The 13002-nt window shown below is 37.2% G+C and overlaps 2 protein-coding genes across 4 annotated transcripts; both read right to left on the bottom strand.

Moving 5' to 3' along the window:
- Positions 1-787: 787 nt before the first annotated feature.
- Positions 788-10198, bottom strand: LOC119895467 (protein NipSnap homolog 2-like). Of its 3 annotated transcripts, none has more exons than XM_038708617.1 (10): positions 10043-10198; positions 8255-8382; positions 8050-8095; positions 7871-7965; positions 6440-6510; positions 5167-5307; positions 5040-5071; positions 4425-4519; positions 4193-4276; positions 788-2287 (listed from the first exon to the last, which is right to left on the bottom strand). In XM_038708617.1, exons 1-10 carry the CDS (start codon positions 10132-10134, stop codon positions 2223-2225), a joined length of 849 nt encoding a protein of 282 aa, XP_038564545.1. In that variant the 5' UTR covers positions 10135-10198; the 3' UTR covers positions 788-2222. The 3 variants fall into 3 exon arrangements, with proteins under 3 accessions (XP_038564545.1, XP_038564546.1, XP_038564544.1); XM_038708618.1 differs by lacking the exon at positions 788-2287 and adding an exon at positions 2407-2540 and having other exon boundaries at positions 10048-10176; XM_038708616.1 differs by lacking the exon at positions 788-2287 and adding an exon at positions 2410-2540.
- A 542-nt stretch (positions 10199-10740) lies between these two features.
- mrps17 (mitochondrial ribosomal protein S17) lies at positions 10741-12752 on the bottom strand. The gene is made up of 3 exons (XM_038708619.1): positions 12634-12752; positions 11989-12132; positions 10741-11277 (listed from the first exon to the last, which is right to left on the bottom strand). Exons 2-3 carry the CDS (start codon positions 12109-12111, stop codon positions 10954-10956), a joined length of 447 nt encoding a protein of 148 aa, XP_038564547.1. The 5' UTR covers positions 12112-12132; positions 12634-12752; the 3' UTR covers positions 10741-10953.
- Between the last annotated feature and the right edge of the window lie 250 nt (positions 12753-13002).

Below are 13002 nucleotides of genomic sequence, written 5' to 3'. Positions count from 1 at the left end.
ATGCAATATTATTACGTAAGGGCTAAATATCAAATCAAACTTCTACTATGGCACAAAAGTTGATGTGTTTTATAAGTCGGAGAAAATATGTTTACATTTCTCCATTAAACTTGTTGGTTTCTTTTTAATGTTTAAGAGCAGAGTAGAATCATCATACATCATCATATTCCATGACAAAGCAGTGACAAACACTAACACAGGGACTATAATACGACCATGATATGACTAATAATGCTAATCCCACAGGTCCTGGAGAGGCAAAGTTAACATTCTCAATTTCTGCAGCGATTACCACCTCGTCGGAGCCGTTCATGTGCTTAAGAGGATATTAAGATCTCTAATTTACACTGAAGGCAGCGTAAGGCACACCCCAGACGACACGCCGATTGGTCAAGTGACGTCACCGTTGCTACTGCGAGCGTCTGATCCGGGAACTTGATGTACAAACGTGGTCCAGACATGGGTTTGTTATAAACTTCCAAATAGTTTTAATCAGGAAAAACTTGCCACAATAAAGAGTATCTGCACTCTCGAGATTTGTGCTTCTTGGTATGTTTACTCTGTGCTATTCCTTATGATTCAGCTTCATAATATATTGCCTACTCCTTATTGGGAACTCACAAAGATCTGAAGTCCTGCAAATAAAACATGATTTTTTTCTGCCCAGGATGGATCAATGAGAAATGCAGAACCAGCATCACTAAGGGTGGCTGAAATACTTAGTCACAATCTACTGAATGCACTTTCTCATTTCAACCAAAACATGATAAAGGCGTCCGAGACTGTACCATTTCCATCATAAGTTTAATTCAATATGTACAACTAATTTTATTAAAGCACTGCAATTCACATTGAACACATTAAGATATTGCTCCTCTTCTGTCCACTTTTATTCTGTTTATCAACATATGCCACCCTACGTCAGTTACAGGCTTGGTCATTAAGCCCACTATGCACATCTACAATCTGACCATTTAAAAAAACACATTAATCTCTTTAGAGCACACAATCACCCGGTTGGCATTAATAGCTTGGTACAGGTACAGACCAAACACAGCAGTTTGTAGTTACTGATTAGTTGTGGTGAAATCAAAAATAACTTGATACACATTTGAATCATCTCGTTCCTCCTCCTCACAGCTGGAAGAGCCGTAAGTGTCACAACGCTGAAGTTAGAAAATTATCTGGAGATGTGGTCAGTTTAACAGCAAGCTCAAAATGACTCATTCAGGGGGATTCAGCACAACTTCACCCCAAGAACTGAACACTATGTTCATGTATCCAATAGGAATAAAAAAAAAAAAAGACTATATCAAAGTCTAGCTTCCTGTTCTGACCCCTATGTCACTACTGTGTTTGTGAACTCCAATATTTGTCTTTATATGCATCGTTATGAATCCTTTCCTCCAGCAAACTGATTTTGAAACAGATCACTGGTACACACCATTATCATCAGGTGACTGCATCAAAGCCATGTAAACATGAAGTCACACTTTCTATAAGAGTGGACACCTGGTGAACATCTGGAGTCTGACTGTGGCCCTGCAACACAGGTCACGATCTCTGACAGTCTGCTTCATTGTTTATTTAATAAAAAACACTGATTAGTGAACAGACGGTTCCTCTTTGTAAAACTGACCATCATCTATTTAACATTTAAAGAAGCTTATCCAATTCAGACTGGTAATGAACTGTGAGCTCTGGACGCTGTGCTTTTGTTATTAAATACTGATGCAAGTTACATTTGTTTGATTTGTTATCAATGCAACTGGGCTTACGAGCCATGTTTTCTTTTGCATCACATTTTTATAAAAAGACATTTCCAGCCTGTGACCAGCACTAGAACTGCTAAATGTTTGACTCACACCTCTTCCTGGGATCTCAACACTTAAAATCTGACCCTTTAAATGATAGACAGTGAAAAGGAGGAGCATGTCACATCATCGTTTGTTGAAAACCAGCGCATTAATGGATCATTAACACAGTAACTGCTGTAACAGGTAACAGTTTTGGTGATAATCATTTTAACCTCACCATCTGAAATAAGACATTCTAGGCCCACACAGAAAGGGGAGTGAAGAAAGAAAGAAGAAAGGAAACAAAAACTCAAACATGTTGTGCAGATTTCCCTGGCAGTGCACACTGACGTTTGGTTACACACTCTACAGATCAGTGTGGTAGTTTCAGCGGCTGTTAAGAGGTCCCCCCCCCGCTGGTCATTGTTACTTCAAGGGCGAAGTCTTCATGGGAATCATTATTCTAGATTCCATGTGCTGAATAAGAGGGACTGTGGGACAGGGAAGGAAACAACAGTCTTAGCAACAGATTTCTGTCAATTTAATACAATTTTGCTTTATTGGCATGAATGTCATGCAAATCATCAAATAAATAAAATAAAATGAATAAATCAGTAAAAGTGTGTGTTTAAATAAAATAAATAAATGAAAAATAAATTGTGTGTTCTGAAATAATTGCATGTGTGCGCATGGACACACACACACAAAAACTTACTGCGAAAATCAGGTTACGCAGAAAATAACCTGGACAAATCAACAACCTATGTGAGTTTTCACTCTTATAATCATATTTAATTTGATTAATATTTCAGTTTTTTGCATTGGAATCATATATTTAGTTAACTATTATTGTTGATTAAAGCTAGAGCTCTGATTTGTAATACAGTATTTGTAATTTATTTATTTATGTATTTCCTTTCATGTAGAAAAAGATCTTCATTGCATCAGACCTCCATCTCCAATAATAGATTCTTGGAAAGGCTTTGTTGGGTCATTGTGTTATAATGTGCACATCAGACATTCTGTGAGCAAACGCCACCACCATGACTGCAGATGTTTTTATGTATACCTAGAAACATCTGTCATGAATACATTCAGCCATTCAGTAATCAGACTTCTCCCCTATCCCCGACCTTACCACGGCTTACTTATAGTAAGTGAAATAAAAGATACAATATGTTGCTTTCTGATTTTGTGTGCATTTAACTGATAGTGTGATCGGACAGGTTCTATAGTGAGAGCACAGTTTTCCCAAAAAATGTGAATCTGTCTAAACGATGTTGAATAAAAAGGATGCATGAAATGTATGTAATGATCTTTCCTTTCAGCCTTCCACAATATGTTCCCCGTCTGAAATTTTTTATGTAAAAAGCCAATTAGAAACCTGGTGACACAGCAGCTGGGGTAATCAGGTTTATCTTATCACCTACCCTGATTACAGACATTTCCAATAGAGAGCCTCAGCCCCTCCCTTCCGCCCATAGGACCTTATTTAAGACAATATGTACGGTAGTCAATGGCGAGGGACAACAATTTTTCCCCCCCGTCTGAATTGTGCCGTAAATTACACATATGATTAATTCAATCTAATCAATTAAAAAGATAATTTTGGAAGTCCAAAAAGTTGCAGTTTGTCATAAAAATAAAGTAACATTTAGTTTTGTGTGACATCGCTCAATTAACCTCCTCTCTTCTCTTAGACAATATACATTGTCAACATGGCCGTCACCTCTTTCTTCCAGAAAGAGGTGAAAAAACTATTTAAAGTGAAATTATAGTGGAGAAAAAAAAAAAAGTCTGGCCACGTTGGTCATACGTTTACATGCTGGTAGAAAACACTCCGTTTTAACAGCAACGTATTCCGGAACTTTAGCTTCAGTCATTGAGAAAAAAAGGTTATGACGTCACATACGAGACTTTAGGGTTTCATACAGTATGTGTAATTAATTGAAATGAGATAAAAAAATCTGTCATCTCTCGCCATTGACTACGTTAATATGTTTCCCAAAATGTGGTCCCATGGTGGTTCACAGGAAGTGGAGGGACTCTATATACACATGATGTTTAATAAATCAGATACTATAGAAACGTAAAAAGTAGTGTTGGGTAATATGGCATACGAAGTTAATGATATGATATTAATCAGCATATATTTCTGATTGTGATATATATCACCACATGACAAATAAACAAAATTATGTTTATGTTTTATATAACTGTGTCTAACAAATAAACTTTAATGACATATTAAGTTCATTTTTAAAAAAATCACATTTTGCTTGAAATTAAACAACAGGATTTTGTAACTTAAATAATCATATCATAATGCTATTCCACTAAAAGTTGATGTTCAGAAAGGTAAGATGGAACAGAGAAGACAGCAAACTAAGACCTACCTGTGTAATAGACAACCTCATCCCAGCCATCACGCTGCCAGGCTGCATTTCTGGTGTCTTCTCTGGACTGGAGGTCTTTGTAAGCTGAAAGAAAAGAAAAAAAAAGATTATATATATATATATAAAATGTATGTGTGTGTGTGTGTGTGTGTGTGTGTGTGTGTGAGATTCTACAATTTAACTTTTGTATGCAGATATCATGCTGCTGCACAGTTCATTAAACACTGCTCACCCCATAAGTGGTGAACCGTGTACAGACTTCCAATCTGTGAGAAAAAGCCTCCCACCGCCTCCTGGTTCTGTTGCCGAATCTCAATAGCTCGTGCCCTGCAGAGCACCAGAGTTATGTTACATGATAAAAAAACAAAAACAAAGACATAAACAGCTTGTTATTGAAGGGTTGTACAGATTAAACAAACATGTAATTTTAATATTGAAATGAAAATTCATTGATAAACCAGTAATTTCGTTCTGATCAGACCATTCAATTTTGATGTTACAACAATTGTTTTAACCCTCCCAGCATGTTTGGTCTTAACATGCACCCTAGTAAATTACAAAGCTCATTTCCCAGTCATTATCAATTTAATCAGATAGGTCCATATATTAAATACAGCGTAAATAGGTCAATTACAAGAGAAATTTAGAAATTATGTGTAAAATATCTTGTCATGATTTGAACTCATGCCTAGATTGTGTAGCCAAAGAGTACTGTTGACTTATACCCATCTGCTACAATCTGTAAAACCAATAAAATAGTAGTGAGGAAACTTTATATGGTACATAATAATGGTAGCTCTACAATTACCAAAGAACTGAGAGAAAAATTAAGAAAGACATGCCTTACCAGTAATTTCCCCACTCAATCATCGTCCCTGGCTGAAATGAGAATGTAAAGAGGAGAGGGTGGTAAGTACGTTTTTAAGTATATCGGGAGGCAGCTGGTGAACTGACTATGCAGGAGACAGACTTACCCTGAGCTGGTACGACCGCAGCTCATAGATGTTGGGTCCTGGACGAGGGACAGGTTCGTTCCAGAAACTGAACTCCAGAAGCAGCTGATTCCTACGTGACAGCAGCATCTTCCCCCTCTCATGCCTGTAGTCCATAAACTCCTACAGCAACGACAAACGATAGCGACACATTACTCAGCAAATCTGCCGCAGTCCGCCAACTCCTAAATATATCTGTAAAAATAAAAACTCTGGTCAGGTAGCATGATGGATCAAGGCAATAAAGTCAGATTGGTTGCAGCATCAACAGAGATCAGACCACTTTATACACCTGATACACCAAATCACCCGTTCTCATGACGAAGTGCAACTACAACTGTGGCAACATAGACGGCTGCTTGACAAATATTGCACCTCCTGCGATTTGAAAATTGCAGTGAGCCATATTACGATTCTGATAAGATTTCAATCAACTGTTCAGCCCTAATAAGATCTTGAGTAATCTGAGATACTAAGATAAGATTGATGTGGGAATGTGCAGTTATAACATTCAGGCTATTTTAAAGACCAACATACCTTACTAATCTGCCTGTGTTTGTGATCAATAACAGCTTCATTTTAAATAGCGTACACTTAAATGAGTAACATCCATGTGGGCATGACACCTGAAACAGTTTTACATTTATCTGAAATTCACAAATTTTATACTTCTTTTCATTCTGAACAACGTTATGTTCCTAAAGTCAATTCAATAAAAAAAAAAAAAAAATAGCTTTATTGGCATGAATGTGTAACAACAATATTGCCAAAGCATCATACAAACTACATAAGAACAATCAACCCCATACATTTCATTAAACAAGTGATTATAGCGTCAAGTAATCAAAGCGTATGTGTGTTTGTGTTAAAAAAAAATATATATAAAAATATTAAAAATTAAAATAAATAAATAAACGGTAAGTCTATAAAAAAAAGTCTATAAAAGTAAATTTCTGGTGAAACTTTAGTCAACCTGACTAAACAAACAAAAACTCCACAACTTCTTAAGGATAGGGCTGGATTGAGTCCATTACCTGCACGGACCTTATGTATAGTATACAATAGCCATTCTGTAAATAAGCTTTAAAACGATACCTGCACAAAAATAACCATCACACCAAACAGCTAGAAAATCACAGATAAAGATGGTGAAACACAAAGGTGGAGAAATGGTCTGTGGATCTAATGAAGGGGTGCACTGCCAGAAACGGAGGCCTACGGGCCAGTAAACTGAACTAATCCGAGCACCCGTTACCTTATTCTGCCTGAGTTTGTTCATGACTTCGGTGAGAGCCGGGTATCCTCCCCGATATCTCCACAGGTGAACTAGAATAGAAGGAGCAGAAGAGCCAAAAATAATGCAGCTCTCGAATAGATCTCGGTGTGTCTGTATTTCTTTGGGAAAGCTTTTCTTTTACATTAAAATCTGTTTAATTATTTATCTCTCTAGACCTGCTGTAATCTGAGCTGACTTGATGAGATCCAGTGAAATAACCAGAAATCTTTAGTCTAGAATTCATCTTACTTTTACAGTTACATCTGGTAAAATGTGAGATTCTGACTGAAAAATGCTGCAGTGAAAAAAAAAAAAAAAAAAAACTCTGGCTGCTTTAATATTTTAACATTTAGTCATTTTGTCAAATGAAATGAGACAATCCAAAAGTTCTTCTCATCATGTAGAAAAGAGTTTACCCTGCGACCACACTTGAGATCGTATCAGCCAAACCTGATCAGGTAATAATATACTGAATCCTGTCAAGATGAAAAAACTGAATGAAAGACTCAATCATGAAAACTGTTAATTTTACAGGACTAACCATGAAGTGACAGCGCTCTCTCTCTCTCTCTCTCTCTCTCTCTCTCAGAGGACTGGATATTGTTTCTCAGTGCACACGTTGTGAATATGTTTTATATATCCTGCCTTTTAGACTAGCTTTAATGAGGGTATTACTGAGCAAGAACTTTAGAGGCAGAGAAATGAGGAATGATAAATGTCACCACAAGTACAAAATGGACAGCAGCCAGGAAAAGTGCGATACAGTCACGGCTATAATCACCAAAAAAAATTTTTTAAACTTGTGAAAGCGCCAGTTTGTGTCAGGGGAGAGGAGAGAAAGAGCAATATGTTTGTAAAATGTCTGAGTAAAATCCTTTACGCCGCATTCAGCAGCAGCAAACTGAAAGGACAGGTCCATGAGATAGTGAGATGGTCTTAAATAGGCCACCTTTAATCGGGAGTTAAAATCATTGTAGGGCTGCAACTAACAATAATTCCCATGATCAATTAATCTGCATCTAATCAATTAATGTTTTGTGTTTAACAGATGAAACATGTTATTCAGTTTCCCTGAGCCCAAAGGTACACCTCTAAACTGCTTGTTTGGTCCAACAATCACTTCAAAGCCCAGAAATATTAAATTTACAATGATACAGAATAGAAAAAAGCATTAAAACCTCACATCTGTGAAGTTAGATGACTGTCAATTCATTATCTGTTGATTGATGCATCCTTAGAGCCCTACTATCCTATCTGTGTTTTTAATCAATCTTTTCTCTCTTGAAAATTAAGTATTGGTTTTATTCAGACTACCTGAATGAATGGGCTATCAACCAATCAGTCAAATGCCGTTCACAAGCAGGTTTATCACATACACATTTGTATGGTAACCTTGACGCGTGCTCTTACCTGCCTGATCCTGCTCTCCGTACCATGTGTTCCAGGTGCCCACAAGCTCACAAGGGTATTCAGGGTCAGCATGAATGGAAGACAAGACGTTCTCACTAAAGATACACACAAAGATTTACAAAACCTGTGCCTTTGAAGGGCATCTGAATGACGTCAATGAAGAAAAAGGGACTTCTTACCAAAGTTCATTATAAGCATCGAGGCACTCAGGCTTCACATTGTGAACTGCAAGGAAACAACAAAACATGAGTGGATACTAACACAAGATTGTACCAGAAGAAAAATGTTTTTAAATCCATCTTGAAATGATGAAACACATTCAGTCGGGGTAGTCTCTCATTTGAACCACCATAACACTTGTAGCAAGTCTCAAAAAATACATACACTGTATTTTGTACAGGTTGTTGTCTTCCTTCTTGGCAAGCAGATGAGAGTGAGCATCTTTTCGGGGGTCAACCTTTCTTACAAACAGAGACTTGAACCAGCTGTCTTCACGGTAACCCGAGAGGCTCCTGTGATGAAGCGAAACACAAACGTTGGATACAACCGGCACTTCATTTGCTACACAATGAAGAAATAAGATACCAACAACAGTGCAGCATAAAACTATGCTGAACTATGCATAAACTGCCTGTACTCTAGTGCAATTCTGTAAGTCTCCTAAGCAGTAAATGATTTGGCTTCTCAATACACTTGTGGCCCACTCACTGACTTTAGTCAGAATCAGGTTTATTGTCAAGTAGGATCTCCCATATTTGGAATTCACCTTGGTATATTGGTGCATAGCAATAAACTATAAAAATATAAAGTAAGATGAAAGATAGAAAGTACAGCAAGTGAAGAAGCACAAATATATAAACAGTGTTGGCATTACAAAAGTAAAGCGATTATAGTAATGAAACGCAGTAATATAACAGCATTACAAACAAAAATAGTTAATATTATACCAGTTACAATCTCAGTAACGTGCATTTTAATCCAAAATTAAGTGGTGATTTGTTTTTTTAATAATTCACCAACACAGAGAATTTTCACAATTCTTTAGGCTAATTAGCAGCTTTAAGGGAACCTTAACTAAAGGTTTATGCTATATCTTTAAGATAAAATCACTACATTGACATATATTGCTGAGGACTTTTAAAGCTTTCTTATTTCCTTATTGATATCAGCTTCAAAAATCCATCAGTCAGGCTATAATTCATATAACTGGTAAGCCTTTAAAGTAATGCATTCAGTTTATTTATGAAGAAATGTGCAATATAAATACCCTTGCACCTCTTAATAAGACTGAGGTCAGTGTAAACTACCTGTATACTAGTCAATGATAGCTGCAGGAAACTAAGAACATTCTTCAAAATCTTACATACAGCCTAACTCATTAATAGTAAAGAAACTCCAGCTCAGAGATCAGCAATAGAGAAGCCTGTAAGTTGTAACGTTACACATAATGCACATAACCAGAGGATTAGTCTAAATTACATGGACTCCTAAGCAGCCTTCCCACATCATTAGTATTTCGTTTTCTGAGATATATATATATATATACACACACTGGTGGTTACTGTTGTTTATCAGGGAGTAGTCTTACGACAGTTTGCCAGCTGAGGCAAACACAACTATTTACGCTGCAAAGTGCATTCAAGGCTGTCCCTTCTCACATAAACTTTATCACAGCATTTTAGTTTAAATCATTTTTAAATCACAGCTTGGTTTAGAACACACATCTCCGGCAGGAAGAAACTATGTCGTCCACTAATCAAAACAACTACTGCTGAGCAGCAATTCATTGCATTTTGACCTTGAAGTTGAATTCTGTTTGGGACTGACAGAAACTCAGTTGTGATTTTAACGTTATATTATTTCTGCACATGGCATCTATAACTGTCTGCACACAATTATGAAGTCCGCAATAATTATTGCTAACATAAGTTGCTTCCACACTTTGTAATTTGGGACGGTTATAATTAGCATTAGCAGAAAGTTAGCAAGTTTAAAGCTATAGGGCTAACGCTAGCTACGTTGCACAGAGCTCTAAACGTAGTCAACGTGCTTACGTTAGCGTTAGCTTAGCCACCTAGCACACCGGCCTTTGTCATTGTTTTAAAGTCTGCAGAAGCTTAACTAATTTTAAGAAGCATTTCAACATCTGAATGCAATTTGTGAAACTCCAACCTTACGACAACCGTGACTTGTCGGTTTGCCTGAAGCCCATTTCTCGTCTGTTTAAGGCCTTTGCCAACTCTTTGAAGGACTCGGGTCGCCATCTTTCCCCTGAAAGTGGGTGTCAGTTGGAGGTTGTGAAACGGCCGCAGTCCGAACTGTACCCGGTGGAGTTGACGTTAATTAACGATAACGTAACCCCGTGTTTACTTTATGTACAGGGATCAGTTAACGTCGTGTCGTTAATTTGATATCTAGGGGACCTGATGATAATTTACATGGGGTAACCTATTAAGCATAGGAATAACTCTGGTTTTCTGCTCTTGATTAACCTAACAATTACAGAGTTGACATCAGGGTTTAAGACTTTGAGCAATACACCTGACGAAAAAAATAGCTGTTAGCTTCTATTTTCCTTCAACCTCTAAATATAACTTATTTTGTTCTATATATAACTTATACAGGCTTTAAAATATTGACCATCACATTTCTTTTCAGTGCATTTTTCTTTTGACACAATGCCAGTAAATTTGAGTGTACTTATTGAATATGTATTTATAATAGCAATGCCAGGTAAATGTACCAATGACTGATGCTTGTCTCTGCTTTTGCATAATCCACTATATATGCTACAATATTTTAATGTCTTTCAAACATAAACCTTTGGTAAACAGATGGGCCCCATGCATACATGTTTGTGAATAATAAAATGCCCTCTCATTGTCATTTTATTGTAAATTCCTCAAAGAAATGTGTCTTGAACTCAAAACTACCTGAGAAGGTAGTAAAGAAAATGTAATTAGGCTCTCAACATTGATTGACATATACTGATTACTTGTTTATACATTTATATTTACATGAACACCTGAAACAGAAACATAATCTAAGCAAAACATTACTGCATAAAAGACTGCAGTTTTCTATCATGAAGTGGGAGTTTGTGCTTGCGGGGAATCAGCTCCACTGGAGGCAGCAGAGATGTTGAGCTCCTGCAGTTTTTCAGATAAGGTTGTGTCCTCTTCCAGGCTGAGTGGAAGGTCAGTCAGAGGATCCACAAACTCAGTTCCTGCAACTCTCTTCCCTGTCAGTGGGTCGACCACCTGACCGACTTTATACACTATCTCAGACAGTTCATGCTTCACATGTTTGGACCTGGCCTCAGGCAGAGCCTTTAGAAGGACGATATCTCCCACAGTGCACTGCCGCAGAGCATCATGGGCAAAGTAGGTCTTCCTCTTGTTGTAGTACTATGAGGACAAAAAAGGCAACATTAAACTCATTTAAATACAGTTACTGTACCACAATCAATCATCTATCTGAAAAGTTGATCATGTACTACATGTCAGTGAAGATTGTTAATGCTTCCAAATTATTATGCAAGTTGGGCAAATTAATCTTCTCGGCTACTTGCAATATTTCAGCACGATCAGGATTTTAATAAGTGAATGGTGTGACTAATTATTAATCATCAAATAATTCCAAATATAAATCACAAGTTACTACAGCCAAACAGCTAACTTAGTCAGACTGCAAGTCAAATAACCCAATGTATAACATTTACAAATATGAGTACAGAAAGTACCGAGAAGCTGTAAACAACTAGTATTACTAAGAAGGTGCAGCATGTGTCCAAGTGTTAAGAGAAGATATGTGGGTCAAAAAACTGTGTGATCAGACAATATTATGTACTGATGATACACAGAGACATGGCAGAGGCATATTTTGTATAATGAAAAAACAATTCTGTTGGGGGAAAAACTGATATCATAATGCCACAGGTATTATAAAAACAGTACCCAGCTGTAACCTCAGTAAAATAACAGGTAGACATGATTAAGGAGAAATTTAATTGACATTATTCTTGGTATCCCCTTGTTTGAAAAGTAGGCAGTGTAACATCCACACCACCTGTCCTTCCTGTACCCATCGGCAGTGAATAAACACGTTTAAAGGTTCACCTTCAGCAGGTAAGGGTCCAGCACCAGCCTTGTAACTCTCACTTTGGCAGTTTTGTACATCTTGGTGCCTATTACTCTGCCGATGATCCATTTCGCATGGACGGATGCATGCTTGACCGACATCCTGGAAAGCTCTATTCAACCCTGTAGTACAGACAAAAAAATACTATTGTTCCCAGCCATAATCTGACAAATGATGATGAGCTGAAGGTTTTTTTTTGTAAACCCAATGTCATATAATAACTAGCCTCTGTCACAATTGAATTTGTTGTAATTTCGTTGAATGGTGAAAGGACACAGCATAGCCCCAGTTCGTGCTACCCTTCTTATATAGTCTATGGTGCTACCCAAAGAAAATTCATAATATTTTCTACCTTTGAGCTGATTACTACATAATTATATTATATAATAATATTCACATCTTTCTATATATGACTTTTCCATTAATAATTACATTGCCGCTATCTCTGCAAATTAAGATTATAAAAGCAGGATGACGTGAAGACATCCAGGAGCTATGTACTTAGCCTTTATGCAGCTAACGTTAGTTTTAACTTCACAACCGCGTTCAAAAGCAGGAACAACAAGTTACACCGACTTTACTTCAGATTAACACTAAAGTTAGGATGTAAAGAACCAACTCACCGAAACTAGCTGAAAGGAATAATTTTAGAAGGTCAAAAATCCTCAGTGAGACGGACCCTCCATGCTGCTCGGCTCGGCTTGTTTTGATGACGTCAACGTCTTCTTCTTTAGTGTTTAATAGCGGTTGGCAACCCAGCTTAGAGGTGCATTACCGCCTCCAGGTGTTACTGGAGTGTGAAACAAGGTTATGCAGGAAAAAAACCCAGAATTTAATAATGTCTCAGTATATCTTGCCTGCTATTTTCCTGAAGACACCTGACAGTAATGTTTTGCCTTCTTTAGTGATTGAAGAAGGTGTCTCCTCTTGATAATGTCTTTTCTACAATCAAGTAATGTTCAACTGTTTCTGGTTGGCTACAGTGTGTGTAT

The sequence above is a fragment of the Micropterus salmoides genome, unplaced genomic scaffold (genome assembly GCF_014851395.1).
Source record: "Micropterus salmoides isolate LMB-PRFRI ecotype aquatic unplaced genomic scaffold, ASM1485139v1 Ms_hic_scaffold_9, whole genome shotgun sequence".
NCBI lineage: Eukaryota > Metazoa > Chordata > Actinopteri > Centrarchiformes > Centrarchidae > Micropterus > Micropterus salmoides.
The sequence above is the reverse complement of the archived record's forward strand: the minus strand, read 5'-3'. Positions and strand labels throughout refer to the sequence as shown.